This window comes from Atractosteus spatula, chromosome 21 (genome assembly GCF_055471065.1).
Source record: "Atractosteus spatula isolate fAtrSpa1 chromosome 21, fAtrSpa1.hap1, whole genome shotgun sequence".
Lineage (NCBI taxonomy): Eukaryota > Metazoa > Chordata > Actinopteri > Semionotiformes > Lepisosteidae > Atractosteus > Atractosteus spatula.
The window spans coordinates 4,801,853-4,824,310 of NC_142726.1; the positions used below are offsets into that span (position 1 = coordinate 4,801,853).

Here is a 22,458-nt window from a genome sequence, read left to right on the forward strand (position 1 = left end):
GGAAAAGGGTCTTCGAGCAACCGCAGGTCTGTAGAGACCTGATCAATCAAGACATACCAATCTGACTGTGCAACCAAAAACGTCCATCGTGGCCGACGTGCAAAAGTCGTTTACACACCAAAATCTCACTTGCCTGGCATGACCCAAAGCATGTAAATTCGCTTGCTTTCGCAAAATTATATCACCCTAACAAATAAAAAAATATCTGAAGGAATACCAACCATATATGGTTGTAAATGGAGTTCAGCAACATTCGTATAAAATACAAAACAAGCGGAAAAATATTTTCAGGAGCAACAGCGGAAATACTCCATTTTATTTGACAGCAATGCTCATCGAGTAAATAATAATAATATTAATACACAGGTTTCACAAAATAAAATTAAAAACAAGCGTACACAGGCGGGGGGGGAAAGATCGCCTACACGGAGACTTTCAAAGTAGGCCTCGGCGCTCCAGTGCACTTAGCAACGAACAGAGACATTAAAATGTCTATCGTAAGGTTATTGGTACAAACAGAAACACAATGTTAAAATGCATACATGCATTCTGCATGGAAGGCGGGGGGTGGGACGGGAAAATGACTATGGCTCGGACCCCCGTCTCCAGCCCGACTCCGGCAGCACGACACCAGCAGCGCCAGTTCGGTTTATATTACCGTGTGAATGATGAATTCTCGTGTTGTTTGTTAAGGATTCCGATAATGGCGTCCTTCCTCGCGAGAGAAAAAAAAAAAAAAGCACAGGCCCGGGCCGACTCCTGCGCGCTCCGCTCCCCTCGCGCTGCCTGCTCTGCGGCGGCGCAGTGGCTCGGGCGGTCTGTGGGGAGGCCGGCGGCGGCGGAGGAGGAGGGGCGGCGCCGGCGGCGGGTGTAGGCGAGCCGGTCCGTTTCGGGCGCCTTCCGTTTGCTTCCTGTCTGGCTACAACAACAACAACAACAACACCTTTCCACGAAAAAAAAGGGGGCCCTGTTAACTTCTCTGGTTTTCCGAAACTGCTTCGACTTCAACGCGGAGCCCTGCGGACGGGCAGCGGAGAAAATGAGTGACGTTTTCAGAGACGCTTGTGGGGGATAAGGACTCGTACCGTAAGGCGAGCAAACCATTGGGATTTTTTTTTTTTCTGTGTCCGCCAGAAGTTCGGAGTTTTGTTAAGGTCCAAGAGCTACTGTTCAAGGCGATGTGGAAGATTGCATGTGTACTGGGGTAGAATCAGCTACTGAATACTTAACGGTATTCCAGGTCTCGTCGTAAGTTCGTATTCCTTTTAAAAAAAATAAAGACATGCAAAAGCTTATACTGAGGTTATAGTACCTGCAAATACGTTTACCATTCTACAACATCATACAGTGGATATAGAAAGTCACCACCTCCTTTCACAATTTGTACCTTTTGTTGTATGACACTGAAAATAAAAACAAATTAAACGAGGCTTGTTCCATTTTTTATTTACACACGGTAACCCACATTAGCCAAGTGATAATAAAATTCTAAAAATTAATTCGTATTACAACAGTAAAATACCTTATTTGGATAAGTGAACACCCCCTTTACAATTGCATTTGTAAACGTGCTCAGGTATAACCAATCACCTTACAGATCACACAACAAACTGACTCCCACCTATGATCAACTGTGGTGATTTTGATGAGTTCAGAATAAAAGCAGCTGTTTCTAGAGGATTCCACTGCTTGGAAGTGCATTTCAAAGCAAAGAATCCACTTTGGGCAGAAAGGTGCATTCAAAAGATCTTCGAGATGGAAGTTGGCGAATGGCACCACCCAGACCTTGCCTAGATTGGGCCATCCCTCCAAACTGGATGACCGAGCATGAAGGAGACTGATCAGAGAGGCTACCAAGAGGCTGATGGTAGCTTTGAACAAGCTACAGGCCTTTATGGCAAAGACTGGTCATTGTGTGCACGTAACAGTATCAGAACTGCTTCACGAATCTGGCCTATATGGGAGGGTGGCAAGAAAAAAAGCCACATAAAAGCACCTTAAAGATACTATGGGCATGTGGCACAGTACTGCAACCGTATGAACTTTGAACTCTCCCGCTTCAGTTATTAAGCCTCCCATCGTGAGCATGTTTTATAATTCTGTTTGCTAAATGTAAGGTTAATGTTTATGTATGCATGTAATCGCTTTCCTTCTTTGCAAAGGTCACTTGACCTTTGTGATAATTTCCAAGCAAGTCAAAACACGACATTTTGGACTTTCATTTCTTTTTATTGACACTTCTATCTGAACAATTTCTGATCGGGGTCTGCCTGTACAAAAGGGAACTCCTCCACTGGTGTCTGGTTTCTGGATGGCCAGCAGCTGTCTCTGCAGGTGTAAATGAGCACAATCCCAAACTCCACCATCCAGTCTAGAGGAGCAAGAGAAGAGTCAGTGTCTCAGAGACGAAGGTGTTTGCAATGGCTGACCACAGGAGAATAGCAGGATTGGCTATGAAATTCATTCTGTAATTTCTCTACACTACTCTTCACTGAGGTCTGTGCTTTTGCTTGATATTCATCAGGAATAACACCACCCAAGCATTAAGTGTATTGAAAAACTACAGAGTGTTAGTCACAGTAAATTTGGCCTTACCCACCTAGTTGAGAGACAAAGAGCCCCCCCATGTAGAGAGGAGGTGTGAACCTAGAAGCAGCTACGAATGTAGAAATTGGGTAAAAGGATGCAAAAAGACTAATGCAAATGAGAGAAGGGACTTAGGTATAATTATTCCAGTTTTTTTAACTTGAGGAAATGACATCAGGATTGATTAAGATTAAGGCTAACTGAAATTGGCTGCTGTCACCCCTCCTGCATTTTCATTGGAAACTTGCATGTTATGCCTCTTTTCTACCCACGTGATGAAATCTTGCTTGCTAATTTGGATAAAGATTTCCTTCTTAATCCGACACCCACCGTCTTCATTGGCACCGCGGAGCATGCTGACCAGCGCAGGCATGAGCTGAAACTCGAAGATTCTGGGGCTCCCGCAGTGAGCGCAGGGGGGGACCGTCTTCTGCATGTCGGAGGGAGGGCAGGTAATGAACGCGGGCTGCCCATTCCAACAATACCTGCAAAACATGAGAGCTGTGGTTGATAAAGACAAACGGGCAAGGATCCTTATTACTCTGTCCCCACCCCCTACTGCCCTGTGCTTTGTAATTTTACAGGCCTGATATTTCCAGGAAAACTACTTCCCGTATAATTATTATTTGGCCGATGCCTGAGAGAAGTACCTTTGCTCTGGAATCTTGGGAGTCCACAGTCAAACAGCTTTAAAAAATGACTCACAGGTGTAAGTGCTTCCTACCGTAATTCATTTACTGGCAAGCGCTTTTGCTTAAAAAATCCAAATTAATGTAATTCTCTGAAAGTGAAGGTGCCCTATTGAAAACTACAATTTTTTACCCTACGCCTCTATAGTTCTTCTGACAATTAAGTGTTAAATTGTGCACTAATCCAAAGCTGAAAATACTGAAATATACATAATGTTCACATACATCTTCTTGCCAGTCATTTGTATGTTTTGTGACTGGACATACTGCTGCACTTCGCAGGATTATGGAATTCATCACATCCAGTGAAAATTAAGTGATGTTTGCATTGATTCATGGAATAATGGTGGATGTGCATGATGCAGGAAGTGAAGTTAGCCGTCCACACTGCCAAAACCTCTCTGATCTGAGGTTGTTTTTTCATTTGTCTGTAAAAGTGTAAATGCGAGAAAAGTCTCTTTACCTTAACACCTGCCCTGGACACAGCGAGATCATCTTCATGAACCTGAAGAACTCCTTGTCCCCATGCCGGGCTTTAGTTTTCTCGTATTTTTCTACCTCCCCTCCAGCATCACAGCTGAAATGACGACAAGAAAATCCACAGAAAAACACAGTTTCAACTTCTGTTCTTAATCAGCTGCAGTTAATAGTGTGTGAGAAAGGAATCGATGTGACTTTTTAAATGGATATTTGCAGTGGACTTTTAATCTGTGTTCAGAAGTTTTTCTTTTATGTTTATTTCTGTACTTTTTGGGAAGAGCGATTGTTTATAAATGTCAGGTCAGGTCAAGCGCTTTGATCCTTTTCCCATCTTACAATTAGACAGCAACATTATTACTGTGTAGCCAGATCTCAAAAGCAGAGCAACACTGAGATTGGCCAGCAGGGGGAAAAGATATCTCATGCATTAGGAAAACCAAGTTGATGCTGTAAATGATGTTGACATATCAGCAATTTGAGTTCTTCCCTCTAGACCTCGACTTCCAAGCTAATGTCCCAGTGTGCGAAGTTCACAGACTGTGCTGTAGGAGGTTTCCATCTTTGAGATAAAACATTTAACCGAAATCCTGACTAGTTGATCATCCCATTGCACTGTTCATTTGCCTAGTCCGTCCTGCCTAATGTTCCCCCTTTGTGTCCCTCACAGTTCTCCACCTTATTTGTTGCTGTTGCATAATGGCTGCTATATGTTACCCAGATGAATGTTGTACTTGTGGTAGATGAAATGGGTCCTCTTCTATATGTGCCTTTGGGATGAGAAATACTATACAAATGCAAGCCATCGTTATTATAACAACGCCACAGTTAATATGCTCAGTGCACAGTCCAACTATTATTTGTATGTTGTCTAGCTGTGGTCTAAAGCACCTTCAACTTTCTGTATCCGGCAGATCATACCTTAACAGGTCTTCTAACACCACGCCCTCCCTCTTCTCGTACTCGCTCAGCAGCTCCTGAGCGTGCGCCATGTCATCCTCAGCACAGAGCTCCTCCTCCGCCACCACATTCACGTAGTAGGGCTGGAAAGCAGGTACAGGACCGGAGAGAACCAGGCCCTCTCCTTCTCTCATTTCCTCCTCCAGGCTCAGGCCCTGCAGCCTGCTGCTGACACTGCGGTCAGAGGCGCTGTCCTGGGGCGGCGCTGGCGCAGCGTCCGCAGGCAGGCTGGCGGAGTAGCCTGCGGTACCCTGGTCCTCATCCACCCCCCAGTCATCTGCTCCTTCACACCAGTCTCTGTTTGCCATGGGCACCTCCTAGGTGAAGCGTTAGAAACAACATCCCCCCCTTAGGGCGAGAGCAGAGGCAGGGACACGAGTGCAGAAGGTGTCCTGGAGCTGCGGCATTGATCTTGTTGGTTGCAAATGCTACAAGTCTCTGCAACTTTTTGGGTTTTTGTTCATTTGACAATGAACAACCCAAAGGTCTAGCTTTGTTTCCTTTACAAATCGGCGTAAGTGATCTGTTGCTAACCATGCCCGTTCTCAAATGAAAAGACGATGCCAAAGTCCCCATTCTGTGAAACCTGAGGTCAAGGAGTTAATGTGTGTGTGTGTGTGTGTGTGTGTGTGTACCGACACCTACCGTAAGCGGTGGCTTCTTTGCTTCGTAGTCTCGATCTGGTTTAATTTCTGATTCCAAACACTGGGAGCGCAACACTTTCCAGCTAAAAACAAAACCAAAACAGAAGACAGCTGATTTGGTATTTTAGCATTAATACAAATTTCAAGCCAGGGTGTAACTCAAAAGTATCTGCACGTAAAAGGATTATGTCATTACAGCGACTGAAATAATAAGTATCGGAGTGTTCAAGGTTTTATATCATCTCTTCATTGTCTCTGAATAAAGATTTTGGAATAATGATACTGTTGCAAAATAGCTGGGTCAGGAAATAACCGTTCTTTTTATTCTTCAGGACAACTGTGGTGAGAGCATAATTAATCAGAGTCAAACCTGTATGGTCATAATTATTAACAATAATTAACAGCTACACAACATTACATATATACAAGTCGATGTGTGCCAGAGGGATAATTCCTACAGGCCTAGAAATACAGAGTTCTATCCCAATAATCTCAAAACAGCATGCACCTATGGCGACCAAAATAAGAAATAAAAACTTCTGTCCAAATAAATAAATACTATTCAGAACCAAATCTTCCTTCCTACAACGTAAATACCCATAAATTCACTGCGAAAAAAGTCTACCTATTCTAAGAATTAATAGTCAAACTAAGAGAATTTCACAATATACAAAATCAAAATAAGACAACAAGGTCTCTACAGTAACAGAGATTATGTAGATTAACTAGCCATAATCTATTCTCAAAAGACTGAGCAGAACAAGGTCCTCTTTCATGACACAAGCTTCTGAAGAGAAGAGTGATGGTGTTCCTTTATCTGTGTCTTCTCCTCTGTTTGTCTCCCTGTCTCTCTTTCCTCTTCCTCTGTATTATCCTTTGCTCTGGAGGCTGAATGTTTATCCTTTATTATGATTCTAATGATTTACCAGAGTAAATCATCAGAAACAATCTTCCATCGTTTGTGTTTACCTGGCTCTTACCCCTGGTGCAGCTAGACAAGCACCTCAGTGTTACCTGTTTCAGGCTTTGTGAGTGAGGCCTTGAGCAGCTCCGTCACTATGGCAACTGCAATCACTATCCGATTTTATGGGCCACACCTGGGTCAAAACAGTGCTTTTAACCAGTTAAATCCAAATTAATTTTGTTCAATTATTCAGTTTTGATCCTAACACCTTATGTGTGAAGATGTGTATTACTTTCTTTTTTTGTCTGTTTTTATTTTGAAGATACAGTACGTGCTCTAGCTGGTGGGACACCGGTGTTGGTATCCGGCACCAGAACTGAAGTAAAAAAAAAGGCAAGGTTAAAGACCGTAAGATGCAAAGGAACAAGTAATAGGTTTATTCCATGCTGAAAAAAAGAAGAAAGAGAACACAACGTTTCGGCCGTGGAGCCTTCTTCAGGTGTGCCTGAAGAAGGCACACCTGAAGAATATATGTTTATATGTAAACATATATTCTTATAAAACATATAAAACACAGTATATATGTTTTTATACTGTTTTGAGTATCTTGTTAAAAAATAAACCCAACCACCACTTAACCAATAGGGGTTAAAAGAATAAAGCCGAATTTTCTTCACCTGAGTGAGTTTCCATAGCACGCTGGACTTGGGCAAGCGAACACATTTACGGTGCGGTGATAGGGAGACCCCTCCAGGGGGCAGTATACTTGCACAACGTGAGCAAGGACGCCGCTGCACACAGAGCAGCGCGGATAATGCACTGTCAAGGAAGGGAAAACGTCCTGAAAAGAACAAAAAAGGGGGCAACCGTTACACTAACGAAGTTAGTTGTTCCCTAAAACCTTGCCAGTACTTAATACATAAAATATGAATCCTTAGGACAGAGAAGATTTACTTCAGATCTGATCACCCCCCCCCCACACACACACACACAACACACATACACACGCCAGGAAAACAGTTTCTATTTAAAAATTGATCCGTCTTCAATATTTGTTCAAAAATTGTTTACTTTCCGCTTACCACTGAATCATCGCTATCATTTCGGTCGGCACGGTGAGGGTAGTGTGAAGTAAACTAAGCTGAAACGCAAAAGGAGACGAGCCAGCCAGGAGTCGAACCTAGAATCTTCTGATCCGTAGTCAGACGCGTTATCCATTGCGCCACTGGCCCGCACACGAACAACACACCGCTAAGGGCGTACAGATACACATGACGCCTTACGTTTGCAACCTTAAATCTAAATATTAACTGTTATTCAAACAACATGCATGTATTTTTTTTTTAAAAAATGCACACCCTAGTGCTCTTTGTTATACAAAACATTCACACAGCCAACATATCATTGATACGTCTAACCACGTGGGAAACGGTACGAGACAATTTTGTAGCCTAGCTACACCGGAGGCCAACTTCTGCAGGTTTGTGTCTTCACGGAAATATGAAGTTAAAAATCACCCAAGGCCAGCAAAATTGCAGGCCAGTGTGCTCGACACTTGAATTGTGGATAGCCTGTCGATCCAATGAGATGCCTGTTAAAGACGGCAACACTGGGGCGAATCGCTAGTTTGCAACCGCGGGCTTGAGTGTGGAGGGTTGCCGGCATTTCTCATCCTACAAACCGGCTGGTAGTTTGGGAAAACGTGCGCTGACCTTAAGGAGGGGGGGGGGGAAGAAAATGATTTTTGTACGAACAGTAATAACAACCCCAGATTCAACTAAGAACGCAATGAGAGGCTTCTGCATTTAAAAATTAAAGCTGTATCTCTCACTACCAACAAAATGTTTGCGGTAAATAAGAAGACACGGCAATGTGTCATTTATTTCACAGGGCGTAATTCGTTTTCATAAAGCATTTTCTTACCGGTAGACCTCCAATTTTATTGGTAAAAAACGAGGACGAGTGTGTTTTTCCATCAATCGGAGCGTCTCGCAATCCTAACAGAGGCGAATCGCCCCTGTGGACAGTAGCCATGCTTTCCTACACGACACAGCTCCGTCACTGATCGCCAAGCGCGTCGTTCTGGTTTTAAAACAAGTCTGACCTCTTTACCTCAAGACCTTGACTCCTTCCTTTCACTGACTTGTGCACTGTGCTGTGGGGTGTACCTCTAACCCTTTGTAATACTCGCGACAGAGAGACAATAACAACAAAAAAACAATTCCACTTATTTTCAACAATCCCTGCCCGACCTGCAATTAAAAAACATTGCAAAGCATCCAATCTACAGCAGAATATGTGCTTACTGTAATCTGATGGTGCCATATGCCATTTCATTTTTTTTGCAGCATTTGGAACTAAAGTCTGACTTTTTTTATCCTCGTTTTACAAAGAATGCAGCCCATAGTCCAATAAAACAATTTGAAAAACGATTAAACTGCAATACTTACAGAACTGTCAGGAAACCCATACATTTAATGGCAAAATAATAGATCGATATCGAGAATGACGAGAATAAAATCTCGTTGTTTTTGTAAATCTCACTCTTAAAAGAGCAAAAATTACATCACATTTCTTGAGGCAGTAGTATTTTTAAGGGACCGTCTACTAGTCAAAATGAATTAGAGAATTAATCTGAATATCTGTGGACAGCACCACGAATGATTTCTATGAATCTGGTATGAATTCAATGCGGAGTATCCTATTCTGAGTATCATTGTATTGGAATGATGGGTAGTACTTTCCATTATGTTCCATAGGGGTCAAATACATCATGCTGTAAACTGAAATGAACTGACACTCAGTCCACATCACTTCTTAGAAAGAAACTGAAGCTCATGGGAAGGTCTTGCAGTGTGTTGCTGTTGTTCCTGATAGCACTACGGGCTTTGATTGGCAAAAACTGCCAGGAATAAAACACAGACCTTTGGCTCGATGGGGCGCCATGAAGGAACTGCAGTAACAGCTACCTGTCGCTAGAGGCCGCTAAAGTTCTTCTATCAAATGGAAATATGTTCACCGAGAAGTAAAAGACTACAAAACTAAAGAAACACAAGGTTCCCTGAACCCCCCATTAGAGCTGAGTGGTACTTTATTCGTGTATTTTCCATGAGTTAATTTTGACAGTACCTTCAATACTGAAACCTACGGTCCACAGTTAATCCTGCAATGTATTTTAACTTTGTTTTTACCCATGAAGCAGTTCACAAGTAAACCATAGAATGTTCAGTTGTACAGTTTGTAGACCAAAGTGAACTTTTACTACTTGTTTTGTTTTGTTTTGTGTATAGTTGTTTCAATGGTGGGTTGACCCTTATATAATAGAGACTAGCAAAAACCATAACATGCAAGTTGTATAGCAGCATAAAATAATAACACTCAGATCTTCGTTTATTTAAATATGGAATATGTAGCTAATGGATGATATCAAGAAACAAGGGGAGGAGAACTACAGTATGAGAGCTCATATACTGGTGATGTAATATGTATTTCATTTTTCCAAACAGTATAATAAACAGATTAATCACAACCTGTCATGTTCTATATCTTAAAGTTTAATGTAACTTAACCATTTGTTAACAAGATTTGATTCTTTATGGGCTCATTACTTCTGCTTATTTTTGCTGCCATTAAGGACTTTAAATTGTTGTCTGACACTAATTAATTTCAATAGTAACTCTCTGGAATGTCATTCATCTAATGTTACAGTCTTATTCAAGAAGGGAGCCAGCCCCTGTAACAAAGAGCTCTCTCCTTTCCTTGGTCAAACATAAACTGAAAACTTCATTCTGTGACCTTCCTTTAAAGCACCACAGTAGATATACCACTTGGAAATTTGTACCCATAAAATTGCCACTGTCTTGTCATTATTTTTATCTCTGTTTACCAAGTCCTCTCGTTTTGTCATTGGTGAATTGTAACCTTCTTCTATTTTTAAACTAATAACCTTCTTGAACATGCCTGATCTTAACACGCTTTCACTGGCCTTGAAAGTCTCTGCAGATACAGTGCAGAGTCCGGTTTTCTTATAATTTCTGCTGAATCTCATGTATAATAGATTGAAAGTTCATACACAGAAACAGTAGATTAATGTCTGAACTTTGATCGCTACATGTGGTTATTTTGCTTCATTCTCAAATGGCCTTTCACACAGTTACAGTCGATTTTGGAAGCAGGCCGATATGAAAAGATCAGCCAACCAAACTTTATTTCACAACAGGAATTGTGCTTTTGCACATCAGTATCACAAAAACAGGAGAAACAGGAATCTGTCAGACCTGCCTTCAGCATGGGCTTTGGAAGAATCAAGAATTTCTGCTGTCTTGCCGTTTGCACTACAAAGATATTTCCTTCAAAAGTTTTCAGCTGAGGTCTCCCTCTGCGTCGCTGCTTTCAAATGGCTAAATTGTCTCATGAGAAAGAAAAATGAAACAAAGTGGCTCAAAAAATCCAGTTGTCATTTAAGAAAATATTGTGAATGAATGAATACATCTTAACCCGCATGCTCGAAAAAATGGTGAAATGCACAATGGGCCGAGCTTTATTTACTTGTCACTTTTAATGAGATTCCCTTTCAGTGAACAGTGCATCTTTATACTGCTGATTGGTTGCTCTCACTGTGGAGATTTGTCCTCCGTACAAAGAACCAGCTGCTTTGTCAACAGCGTGCCCTGCACTCAGAATGTTAAAGCTGCCCGCTAAAGCTCGCGCGCTCTCGCATTCTGCTCCGGAGAATTTGCTCTGGCGGGGAGGAGAGGTGTCTGGGATAAAGAGTTGTGTTCTGCTTCTGGCCTTCAGCTCCTCAGGTGGATGAAGTGCTTGAATATGGCTGGATGGATGTTTGATATCCTAAATGTGTTTTACAGGCTTTTAGATTCACCTAAAGCAGTAGTGGCTTGAGGTTTTTGATGTTACATTTTCAGTAATCACCGATTCTGAATCTGCCCAGATGGCAAATTGTTCTAACTCGTTCGGTTTGTAGTAGCTGCTTACGTGAGAATAGCATTCAGTAGTTTCTGAAAGAAGCCAGGGTATCAGCTTCAAAGAAGTGAGCAGATTGAGCCTCCTTTTCAAATCATTTAGCTCTAGTTTCCATGTGTACTGTTGATTCCCCAAAAGCTGTTTGTTGGTCTTGCCAAGTTTCATAACTACAGAAATAAAAGAATCAGAGATTAAAACCAAAGTGATCAGGTCTTCAGCTGGAACAAACTTTAGAAAGCAGGATTGCTCTACAGTAGGTGGGACCAGGACGGTGAATCACTAGTATAGAGAACCATTCCGATCAGATCCCTCCCTCTCTTTACACCAGCTTGCTTAGACGCTGGTGAGAGCTTCACAGCGTGAATACGAAATACGGGGTGTACACTCCACGACAGTTTCTTATCCAACTCTCGTACTGCTGTGCTCAAAGTCTTTATTTTATTTCCTTATTGAACTGTGCTGAGGGCAACAGGCACAATGAGAAAAGCGCTGTTTCGCGTTTGTCTGACTTTCGCTTTTTTGTGGACGTCTTCGGCTGAATCTGGAGGCAAGGGAACGTGCATGTGATCGAGAATATATTTTTTTTCCAGGGGGAATGACAAATAGTCTGTTAAAATATTTTTTTATTTATATGTTTTCAGGTCCGGTCGTGTCCACCCGGTACGGGAGTCTGAAAGGGACGTACTCCAGGGTGAAGGGCACGGACAAAGTTGTTCACGAATACCTGGGGATTCCTTTTGCAAAACCACCTGTTGGGGCTTTAAGGCTGTCGGCACCACAGCCTCCAGAGCCATGGGAAGGACTGAGAGATGCAACCAAGCAGCCCTCTATGTAAGACCATTTTAATTGCTTTACCAAAGCAAAACCCTTCATTCTTGTCGTGCCTGCAGCCAAGATCTTATTTACAGCTGTCCTGCGAGTAGATGGTAGAATACAGTACAGCACTGTGCTAGCTTCTTCATTGGTAAAGTACTTTGTGTTTAAAGTAAATCGGTAAAAACCTAAGCAGGTGGGAACGGGGCAGAAATTAGTATCGATCCCTACGTAATGGATCAAGACGCAAATATAAATAAGTATTAATATTGTAACGCATACGGCCGACATTGCAGGTTGTGCAAGCCGGCTGACCAGCGCGGTGACATCACCGCCCTTCCCTGAGAATAGCAGGGTCCTCAGGTATCATTTAATCATACTCAAATGTTCAGCATGAGTGTATATGTTGTAACATCACAATGCAATTCAGAAATAATATTATAGTTGTTGTTTTTTACTATAAAAATGAGCATTTTCCATTTATTCCCCTATTCACCTTGATTGCTAAGGTAGGACACTTCCTTTCCATTTGTATTTCATAGCTAAAATAATTTCCAAACATCCATGATTTAAAAGAGAGACAGATGACAAATGCCGAAACCCAGATCGAAACCCCCGATGTTTATACGTGTCAAAGCTTTGCTAGCAGTAGACAATTGGAAGAGCAACTGAAGATTGCTGTACACAACCCATATCTTTTGTTTCCTGACCATAGCAATAAAGAACAGTAGAACAGCACGAAAGGGTGAAGCTCACACAAAGAAAGCAGAAACAAAAAGGAAGAGAGGGTAAAAAGCTGATAAGTTCCATAAACTATAAACACACCTGTCAGGACTGACACGGTCTCCACACCAGCATGAGGCTGTACTCATATCTGCCGAAACAATTCCAGTAAATGAATGCAGTCAAACTTGTGGGCTAAAGAGGTACGAGGATAGCTATTTCATCAGGAAATTCTGGATAAAGTTAACAGGATCATTTATCTCTACACCTTCATGTAGGCTTAGAAGGTGCAGACTACACTTACAGTCTTCCAATTCTGTCAGGTGGGATGGAAGTCAGGTGATCCATTTCTCCACCTCTCTAAAGCTGCTTTGGTTTTCCCTCTGAGCTGCCTCAATGACATTCATCCTTTTGGTCCCCCTCTCCATGGAGCAGAGGTGCACGTGAGGCCGAGCAGAAAGATCTGTCTGTAACGAGTGCCCTGATGCAGCTCACAGTGCAATGTCCCTCTGTCAGGGAAACCATCAGAAAGCTTGTGGAGTGTAAGCCCACAAACACACAGAATCTTTTGCTGTGGTCTTTAGGACAGGAGGCTTCATTTTAGGTTCCCTGCCCTTGGCATGCAGAGAGGAAATGCCAGTCTTCATTGCCAACAAATCACACTTCTTGGGCTCTTGCATAATAGGCTGCAGTTGTGAAACTGGGTAAGAAGTAACGGTAAAATGGTGAATAGTAACAGTTAAACTGGGTAAATGACGAGAACTAGAAGAGGAAGAGCTTTTGAGAAATTTTTTATGACTGCAGCTACAGTTGCAGCAATTGCAGTTTTGGTGATGATTAGAAACAGTGAACCTGTACTTACTTTAAGATCATCTAAAGTACTTATCTTATCAGTAACCACTCCCTTGTTACAAACATAATCCCATTCATTTTGCAGCCTTTACGGTTCAAAATCATTTATTGAAGTTGCCAAGGGAGCAGGTGAAAATATGCATTAGTAGCATTGGTTTTCTTTGCTGAAATACCAGTTTTCAAGTTTAAGTTTACAGTATGTGCCATATGTGCAGGCCCAGAATAAGTTTGCTGTTTAATTTTTGTGCTGTTAAATTGGAAGGCCGTGGAACTAGAGTGCATTATGTTCTGTATAGCAGGCCTGTCGCTTAAGGTTTGCTCAGTCTTCCCTGAATCGGTGTCCTAGTTCCTCTAAGAATCTATATCCTGTACTATGTTCAAATCTTTGTATATTCAAATCAAAACTAAACTACTCAAATCAGTAACAATAATTAAAATAACCTTCAATTATCTTTCCACTGCACTGGATTAAATAAATGTTTTAAAATTTGACCTTTAACAATGCAAGGTATGTGGATCATTTTGAGACGTCTTTTACAAATAATACCCATATTCACAATGCTGTGTTTACACCATTTTTTCTGAACTCAAATTATTGCAAAATGTAAACTGCCGAAACAATGAATTTGACCTCAAGATGGCATTAGGAAATTACTAAGGCAATACAGCTTGATTTATGTGTTAACAGCATAAATTCTTCATCAGTATATTGTACAGTTCACACCTGACTAAATGTTTTTTTTTACTAAATTTATGAGAAATACAAAACATCAGCATTAAACTGGACTAAATGGACTTTTTTGTGATTATAGGTGTATTCAAGATCCGGAGTATATGAAAACAGGATTAAAAGACATCTTCATAGATTTCCCTTTGCTCAGCATTTCGGAGGATTGTCTGTATCTCAACATACACACTCCAGCAAAGCCCTCTACAGAGGCCAAGTTACCTGTAAGCAATGAATTAATCTCTTATCATATTTTAGCGGAGGGGTTAAGTTAGTAAATATAGTACAAGTAGCAGGTTTATTCCATGCTGAAAAGAGAAGAAAGAAAACACAATGTTTTGGCTGTGGAGCCTTCTTTGGGTGTAAATATAGTTTGCTGTCTAAAATATGGACTGTGACGTACCAGAATCATATTGCTGCTAAAGCAGGTTTCGGTTTTTCTAAATAAGCCTCAAAGAGTAAAGGTTTTTTTTTCTGAGCAGTTTGTGTGCAGCTGGTGGCCACGGGGGCCTGATTGCTCTGCTGAGGCTCTGTGCTCTTCTTCAGGTCATGGTCTGGATTCACGGGGGCGGCCTCAGGTTTGGGGCTGCCTCCCTGTACGACGGCTCAGTGCTGGCTGCTTACGAGGACGTGCTGGTGGTTGTGATCCAGTATCGCCTCGGACCTCTTGGGTTCTTAAGGTAAGAAGAGCAAACCCCCAAGGCTGGCTTGGCTGCCTCCACACAGAAGGTTTCCCAGGCCTTAATCAAAACCAGTACTCAAGCTGTGAGGCCACGCCACCATGCTATCCAATGACATCAGACATGAAACAAAAATACAGAGGACAGACCTGGATATGGGAATGGATATAATTTTGAGTTGACACCATACAAATCTCATGTTTTTTTAAAAAAACAAACTCCATTAATAATTGACATTATTTCTTTTTAGCACAGGTGATGAACACGCCAAAGGGAACTGGGGTTTCTTAGACCAGATCGCCGCCCTTCAATGGGTTCAAGAGAATATAAAGAGTTTTGGAGGAGATCCAGGGTCTGTTACTCTGTTTGGAGAATCTGCTGGGGGGATCAGTGTTTCCGCACTTGTACGTAACTCAGTTGTTCTCTTACAGACTAAAAATGAGTGAACCTCAAATTGATTGCAATTGCAACCATAGGGCTTAAAGGGGCGTGCCAGCACCAGCACAGTGTAGCTAATAAATCATTATGAAAAATAAATTAATATATTATGAAATTAGTATAAACAACATATTTAAACTTCTGTCACATCTGAGCCTTTTTAATTTTTTGCTTCTTTCTTTGGGTTCAATCTCATTGAATTAGTGTTTTGCAGTAAATTGGAGACAAATGTCTTAGTTTGCTGCTAATTAATATTCTGAATTTTAATTATTCACTGTGGAATGTAAAAGAATATTCTTTATCATTCTAACATTACTAATGTCATTAATACAGTATCTGAAAGGACATATCCTCGCAAAACTGACTAGATATATAAGAGCAGGGAATGTCTGAATCTGCTTCTAAATACAGTGCTGTGTTTTTCCTTTATTGATTCATGATAAACATTTATATGTCTAATGTGGAAGATAAACCCTTGTATAGCAATTGAAATCGATTCACCATGAGAAATGCTGTGCAAACAGACTGCGGGTTTAATGCTGCTGTTTACTGCTAATGATGCACTAATTTCTCAAGCGATTTTCAACACTCTGTGTGTGTCAGATTTTGTCTCCCTTGACATCAGGGCTCTTTCACAGAGCAATCCCTCAAAGTGGAGTGGCACTGTTACCCATGTTTTTCACTTCGAATCCTCTTCCTGGTACGAAGGTACTGAACACCCCTCCTCACCGATTTTGTTAGTCCTTCCTGCATGTCCGTAAAGGAAGGGTTTTAACCATTTTGTGTAGTTAGAAATCTACTTTATAGAAGGGTGTCAATGAGCTGTATGTTGTACTCACTCTTCTCTATGTACAGTAATTATTAGTAGGAGATTCCCTTGAAGTGAAGGACTTAGTACTGTTGACTTCAGGTGTGAGACACTTTGAGACACTTCAGGTGTGAGACACTTTGCATTATCAAAAGCGTTCAAATTCTGGGCCATTCCCATACCATCGTATGCCCACAGAATTGACAGAATTCAGTTCATTCAATTTCAGACCCTACACAATTTGCTCATCTCAAACGGGCTTTTGAGAGATTGTCTGATACTTGCTCTTTAGGTGTTTGCAAAAGGACTAGGTTGTGATGACAGTGACTCTGAGCAAATTGTCAAATGTGTGATGCAGAAGACTGAAGAGGAGATTCGAAAGGCCCCTGGAGAAGTAAGAGCTTTATGGTCCTATCGTAATTTCTACTCCCTGGGTCCTCCATCTGGGAGTTTTCTCTAAAGCATTATGCAATTTATTTTTTAACATGCTGGTGAAAGCAGAGAAGCTCCACTGCTGGCAATCCAAATATAGAACATATTTATTAAATGGCAATATAATTTCGCGTGACCTTTTGGACTATAGAAAGATTTTCAATACTATTGAAAACTTGTGAACAACTGGGCATTTTGTATGAGGTGAAAGAAAGATATATAAATTATGTCAAATACACAATAAGTTGTCCAAATTAAGCAAGTTAATAGCTGTGTGAATAAAAGATATCTTATTTCTATTGTATTTGAATCAAGGTAGTTTATACTGATGTTCAGATTCACTGTGCAAAGGGTGATCAATATACTGACCTTCTGCACAAATTGTTTAACATAGATGTCTGACAGCTGTAGGTGTAGTCCACCAATTTTGCTGATACCTTCACAATTCTGCTCAGTCTGTTTATATTACATGTATTAAGGTTACCAAACCAGGCTACCACAGTGAATGTTAGGACAGATGCAATTAAATTTCTATAGGATAAAGTCATCGTTGTAGTATACACATTAAAAGAGTGGAGATTCCTTAAGAAGAGCAATTGCTGTTGGCTCTTCGTAAATGTGTCATCATTTTTCCCTTAAAGGTTAGCATTCTCATCTGCAGTACTACCAAGATATTTGTCACTGTTGACAATTTCAGTTGCTCCTCAATGAGCATTACAAGGGCAGTGTAGTCTAAAGCAAAGTTTTTTTTGAAGGTGATCTTCTGTAGATCTCTAGTGAGATAAAGTCAAAAGTAATCAAGATCACAATTATCTAATTTACTTCACACATCCATTGTGCTTTTCCCATTAAGGAGAGTGTAATACTTGGGACAGTGGACGGAGTGTTTCTGCCCCATCCAGTGGAGACTCTTTTCCAAGACAAAGTCTTCCACAAGGTGCCCATCCTGCTGGGGGTGACTAATCATGAAGGAGGCTGGTTGTTGCCCAACGTAAGTATGAAGCTCTTGGGTTACTCAGCTGTAGAGGCACTGCAGCTAAGAATTAGGTCCTGCTATCCCCAAACTGCCGTCTTGGAAACATCATCTTCCTGCTCCGTTCATGTGCTTCCACACTTTGCCATTCTCAAAACATCGCTGCTCTGCAGATTTCTTCAAGGTCACATCGTCCTGCTGCTTTACTGCGTAATCATTACCCAACCTCATTCCTGGACCCACCGGACTGTTGTAGGCAGTAAGGTTTATTAAAGTGTTTTACTATTGGTTTAATGGTGAATTCTTTGAATGAAGGCTCAATGATAAAAACATACGACTTGTTCCTTTTTTCTTTACCATTCATTAACAAGTTAGCCTCCACGCGTCTGACGGACGATGATGATGATTGTTGTTGATGCTACAATTTTCATGTAGGACGGTACTTCTTGTGTTAAATGCAGATAATGGCTCCCCCTGGCTGGGAGAAGGGCCTGGACAAAGAGCAGCTGATGGCAAGCTTGAAGAAAATCTTCCGATCAGAGGTGAATAAAACAGACCCATGCTCTCTCATTGTTATGGTCATATACTGCAGGAAATATCAGATGCATGAGTGCCAAACCTGATGCCCCAGGCACTCAGCTGAATGAACACAGCAGCTGTTGAAATTTTACACGTATTATTTCAACTTTCAGAAGATTGTGGTTTAAGTATAGTGGTTGCACTCACCATGCAAATGAGCAAATATGCATGCCAGTACATCTGCATTTAGAATGATGTATCAGTGATCGCTGCCAACGTAGACTGGGAGAGCAGTGACTCAGACTTTGTTCTAGATTACAGGTCAAGAAATGGTTGAGCTCATTGCAGATGAATATCTGGGACAGACCGAAGACCCTGAGGAAATTAGAAATGCATTCACTGAGATTCTCGGAGATCTGATCATAGTTGTCCCAACTGTTAGAGTTGCTAATTTCCACAAAGGTACGTTTGATGAGAGGCCTTTTTTAAAATGTTTGCTGGTTTTCTCACCTTTAACGCTGCAGTAAAGTACAATGTACAGTGTTATCTCAACATCATGCAACAATTTCTACTGTAAGTAGAAAAGGGAATAAGTTGACTTTTTTAGTGTGTAAAAAGCGTTTGCAATGTTTATAAATGCTAATAATCAAAGGCAAAATGTAGAAATGAAGCATCGTGTAAACTTTAAGCGCTTGCACTAACGACTGTTTACACTGGGCTCGATGCCTTGAATGCCATGTCCTTTTGTATCTGTCCCTGTGAAGTTTGCTCCTTCTCCTTGTGTCTGTATGGTTTTTAGCTAGCTATTCCTTCTAGAGTCCAGTTGACTTTGTTTGATTGGCTACTTTGTTTGTGGCATATTTGTTCTAAATAATGGACCCAAACTATAATTAAAACTCTTTTCTGTTCTAATTTAGACACTGCATTTACTCCAAACCTGTCGAATGACCACTTACACTTCCTAAACAAGTGAAATCCCATGATTGGCTGAGAAAGTATTTTGTACAAACACACAACCTGCCATGCCACCATCCATTGAAAGATTCTGTGGACTTTTAAAACTGGCATAGATAGTAGGAAAATGTACAATTGTGAATTGTTTTACCTCGCTTATAGCTAAGATGAAACCCTCACTGCACCTGCTTTATCAATCAGCTGCTACTCGCACAGTTTTCACACTGACATCCACCTCTTACCCTGCTTTTGTAGAAGCTGGGGTGCCTGTATACCTGTATGAATTTCAGCATCGCCCCAGCTTGTATAAAGACACAAGACCCAGCTTTGTAAAAGCAGACCACTCTGATGAAATTGGGTTTGTTTTCGGAGGCTGTTTCTGGAATGGAGAAGTTAAGATTAAAGGTAATAACAATTAATAATTTTAGAATCTGCAGTGTAGTAGATGAGAAAATACTTGCATAGCTCTGTAAAGTTTTCTGTTCCCTAGGTGAGAAGAATTTGATGTAAAACACATTTACTTTGTTTTACTGTTGTGCTGGATATATTTTATAGGGGACTGTTGAAGTAATGAAACACTAACAAAAAGATATGTGAATATATGAATACATACTGTACATATATATTAAAATACTGTTGTCTTTTTAATCATTTTTAATGGGTTATAAAGCATCAGGATTTTACATAGTGTATACAGGAGGCAATGGACAGTTTTCAGTTTTGGGGGAATATTAATGTGACAGAAGTCTAAGCATCAGGATGCTCTTACTAACTCAAACCCAGTGGAATTGTGCTTACAGCTTTGGACTCCTCACTGGAACTTTGTGTGTCCACATAAAAGGTGTGGCAACAGTCTTGTAACCTTGAGCCAGGCAAATCACTCAGATTTCTTTAGTGAAGTACCCAGTATAAATGGCTCCAAGCGTAAATCACTTCAGATAAGCGCATCTGCCAAAACAATGGGTAAATAGCAGTTCAAAATAATAAAATCCCTTTCCTACAGGCACTGTGACTGAGGAAGAAGCTAAGCTGTGCAGGACGATGATGGCTTACTGGGCTAACTTTGCTCGTAATGGGTATGAAGCTCTGTGTTAGAACTGCAAAGAATCATCATACTTTGTCCAGATTTGATCAAAGTGAACAGCAGCAGTAACTGTTTACAATCTCACGCAGGTCACCCAATGGAGAGGGCCTGGAGCCCTGGCCTCAGTACGGCGAGGATGAGGAGTACCTGGCCATTGGGCTGCAGCAGAAGACTGCCAGGAGACTGAAGGAGGGCAGAGTGAAGTTCATGACCGAAACCCTGCCTGCAAAACTGAAGACACTGAGGGAGCAGAGCACCGAACACCCGGAACTGTAGAAGGGTTTAACTGGAAAGATCTCCAACTTCCATACATACATTGAACAATAATAATACACATTAATAATACAACTCCAAAAGGAGCACAACCTGCATTGTATCATCACTCAAGTTTTTAAAACAATAAATTTTACTTTTAATAACTATGGAATTTATTAATGAATATTATGTTTTTGAGCCCTGAAAAATATAAGCGTAGCTTGAAAGTAACAATATTTTGCACAGTCTTTTTGCACTACTGAAGTTTTTGCCACAACCCATACTTTTACATATCATCCCAGAGTGACTCATAACTGAAAAACTACAGACACTGATGAGCTGGGGAACAAGCATAGCAAAATGTAAAATAAACTATGATTTACTGTAAATAATTGAGATGCTCTCTTCAGTGTCATTTTAATGGCCCGGTTTACCTTAAGCCTAGTGTTTAACTGGTTGTAATGTGATTTTAGTTGTTAGGTTTAAATTATAGTTGAATAAAGATCTATTCCGTTATCACTTTTCCAGGAAAACATAAACTCCTCAAAACAATTTTCTGTAGCTTAGTTCACAGCTACACACTAAACATAAAATGACAACATGATGGCTTCTTCAACGTTTTGAATGTTGCCCAAACAGAACTGACAATTCTGTCTCACGTTAGCTCTTTTTAAATCAACTGAGAGGTTAACAGTGAGTATAGTAACTGGAGAGCAGATTTTACTAATACATGTTTTTGCCCCTTAGCATAACGTACTGTACCTCTTTTTAGGGTTAGATCCAACCATTTCTAAATTTGAAGTGACCCTCTTGTGGACAAACTGTGTATCACAGACTGGCGCCGAGCAAGACGAGCCTTTAATCCAATTGTAACACACATCTGATCAATAGATTGATTTTGAGAATGCTGGGACCCGCGACCCTGAATTGGATAAAGCGGTAGGAAAGTGGATGGAATGTTATGAAGAAATTTGACCGTGCCTGTTGAGCAGAAGTACTGTAATAAAGGCAAAGCATTCTCAAAGGTCTGTAAATATGGCGTCATTTAAAACGGGGGGTTTGATCAAATCTATGAGCAACTGATCCTTTTTTTATATCTGTTAGAAACGCTTTTTGTGGGACCAGAAGGGAGCGCTCATCCTGCGGTCTGTGTGGGTCGTAATGCCCACCCTGGCTGCAGTCGCATCATCCAGGTGGGGCTCCACACTGGTGGTGGCGGAGGGGATCCCCGTTACCTGTAAAGAGCTTTGAGTGCAGTCCAGGAACACACTATATGAGTGTAGGGATTATTTTTATACTTAAATACATTTTGTTCCTCTGGGTTCAGATTTTAAATCCAACGCCTTTGTTTTAAATTACACCCCTTAAAACAGCTACTACTCTTATTACTTATTATTTGTTGTTCACAGGGCTCGAAGAAACTTATTTAAATGCATCTATATATTGTAACGCTTACGGCCGACAGGTACTGTGTAAGAGCCGGCGTACCAGAGCAGGTGACGTCACCGCCCTTCCCTGTGATAGCAGGACCACAGCTACTGGGCTGTGGAGAGATCTCTCTTTAGCTCACGGGGCTAGGTCGCTGCAGAGATCTCTTTAGCTCACGGGGCTAGGTCGCTGCAGAGAGACGCGGAAGTCCCGGGTTCGAGCCACCTATACTTTGGGCCGACCTGATGCGGCAAGGGCGCCCGCCTGAGCCCCCGTTGCGTTACAATATATATAAGTTCAGGTGGGTAGCTGCGTCAGCATGCGTAGGCTGCAAAGGAACAAGTAATAGGTTTATACCAAGCTGAAAAAAAAAGAAAGAACACAACGTTTCGGCCGTGGAGCCTGAAGAACCTGAAGAAGGCTCCACGGCCGAAACATTGTGTTCTCTTTCTTCTTTTTTTCAGCATGGAATAAACCTATTACTTGTTCCTATATATATATAAAGCATTTACTTAAATCGGCCAGAGAGTTC

At 41.2% G+C, this 22,458-nt stretch overlaps 3 protein-coding genes and 1 non-coding gene across 7 annotated transcripts in view; 1 reads left to right on the plus strand and 3 right to left on the minus strand.

Annotated features, from left to right (window-relative positions):
* Positions 1–1,045, minus strand: part of banp (BTG3 associated nuclear protein) — a 127,760-nt gene extending 126,715 nt beyond the window's left edge. Inside the window, exon 1 of the mRNA XM_088938615.1 lies at positions 659–1,045. The gene's annotated coding sequence lies outside the window, so the exon portion shown is untranslated. The remainder of the gene's footprint in view (positions 1–658) is intronic.
* Positions 1,046–2,208: 1,163 nt separating this feature from the next.
* pdcd2l (programmed cell death 2-like) lies at positions 2,209–8,783 on the minus strand. Of its 4 annotated transcripts, none has more exons than XM_088938619.1 (7): positions 8,711–8,783; positions 6,938–7,101; positions 5,358–5,439; positions 4,674–5,029; positions 3,739–3,852; positions 2,917–3,071; positions 2,209–2,371 (listed from the first exon to the last, which is right to left on the minus strand). In XM_088938619.1, the coding sequence occupies exons 1-7, from the start codon at positions 8,732–8,734 to the stop codon at positions 2,241–2,243; spliced, it is 1,026 nt and encodes a 341-aa protein (XP_088794745.1). In that variant the 5' UTR covers positions 8,735–8,783; the 3' UTR covers positions 2,209–2,240. The 4 variants fall into 4 exon arrangements, with proteins under 4 accessions (XP_088794745.1, XP_088794744.1, XP_088794743.1 ...); XM_088938618.1 differs by lacking the exon at positions 8,711–8,783 and adding an exon at positions 8,184–8,309 and having other exon boundaries at positions 4,674–5,026; XM_088938617.1 differs by lacking the exon at positions 8,711–8,783 and adding an exon at positions 8,184–8,300.
* Positions 7,420–7,492, minus strand: trnar-acg (transfer RNA arginine (anticodon ACG)). The gene has a single exon. It is a non-coding gene; the product is annotated as a tRNA-Arg (tRNA).
* A 2,649-nt stretch (positions 8,784–11,432) lies between the features above and the next one.
* On the plus strand, positions 11,433–20,663 carry ces3 (carboxylesterase 3). Its single transcript, XM_088938621.1, has 13 exons — positions 11,433–11,787; positions 11,882–12,071; positions 14,441–14,579; positions 14,902–15,035; positions 15,286–15,439; positions 16,077–16,181; positions 16,574–16,675; positions 17,567–17,704; positions 18,148–18,228; positions 18,520–18,667; positions 19,415–19,564; positions 20,163–20,235; positions 20,333–20,663. Exons 1-13 carry the CDS (start codon positions 11,718–11,720, stop codon positions 20,517–20,519), a joined length of 1,671 nt encoding a protein of 556 aa, XP_088794747.1. The 5' UTR covers positions 11,433–11,717; the 3' UTR covers positions 20,520–20,663.
* Positions 20,664–22,458: the final 1,795 nt, after the last annotated feature.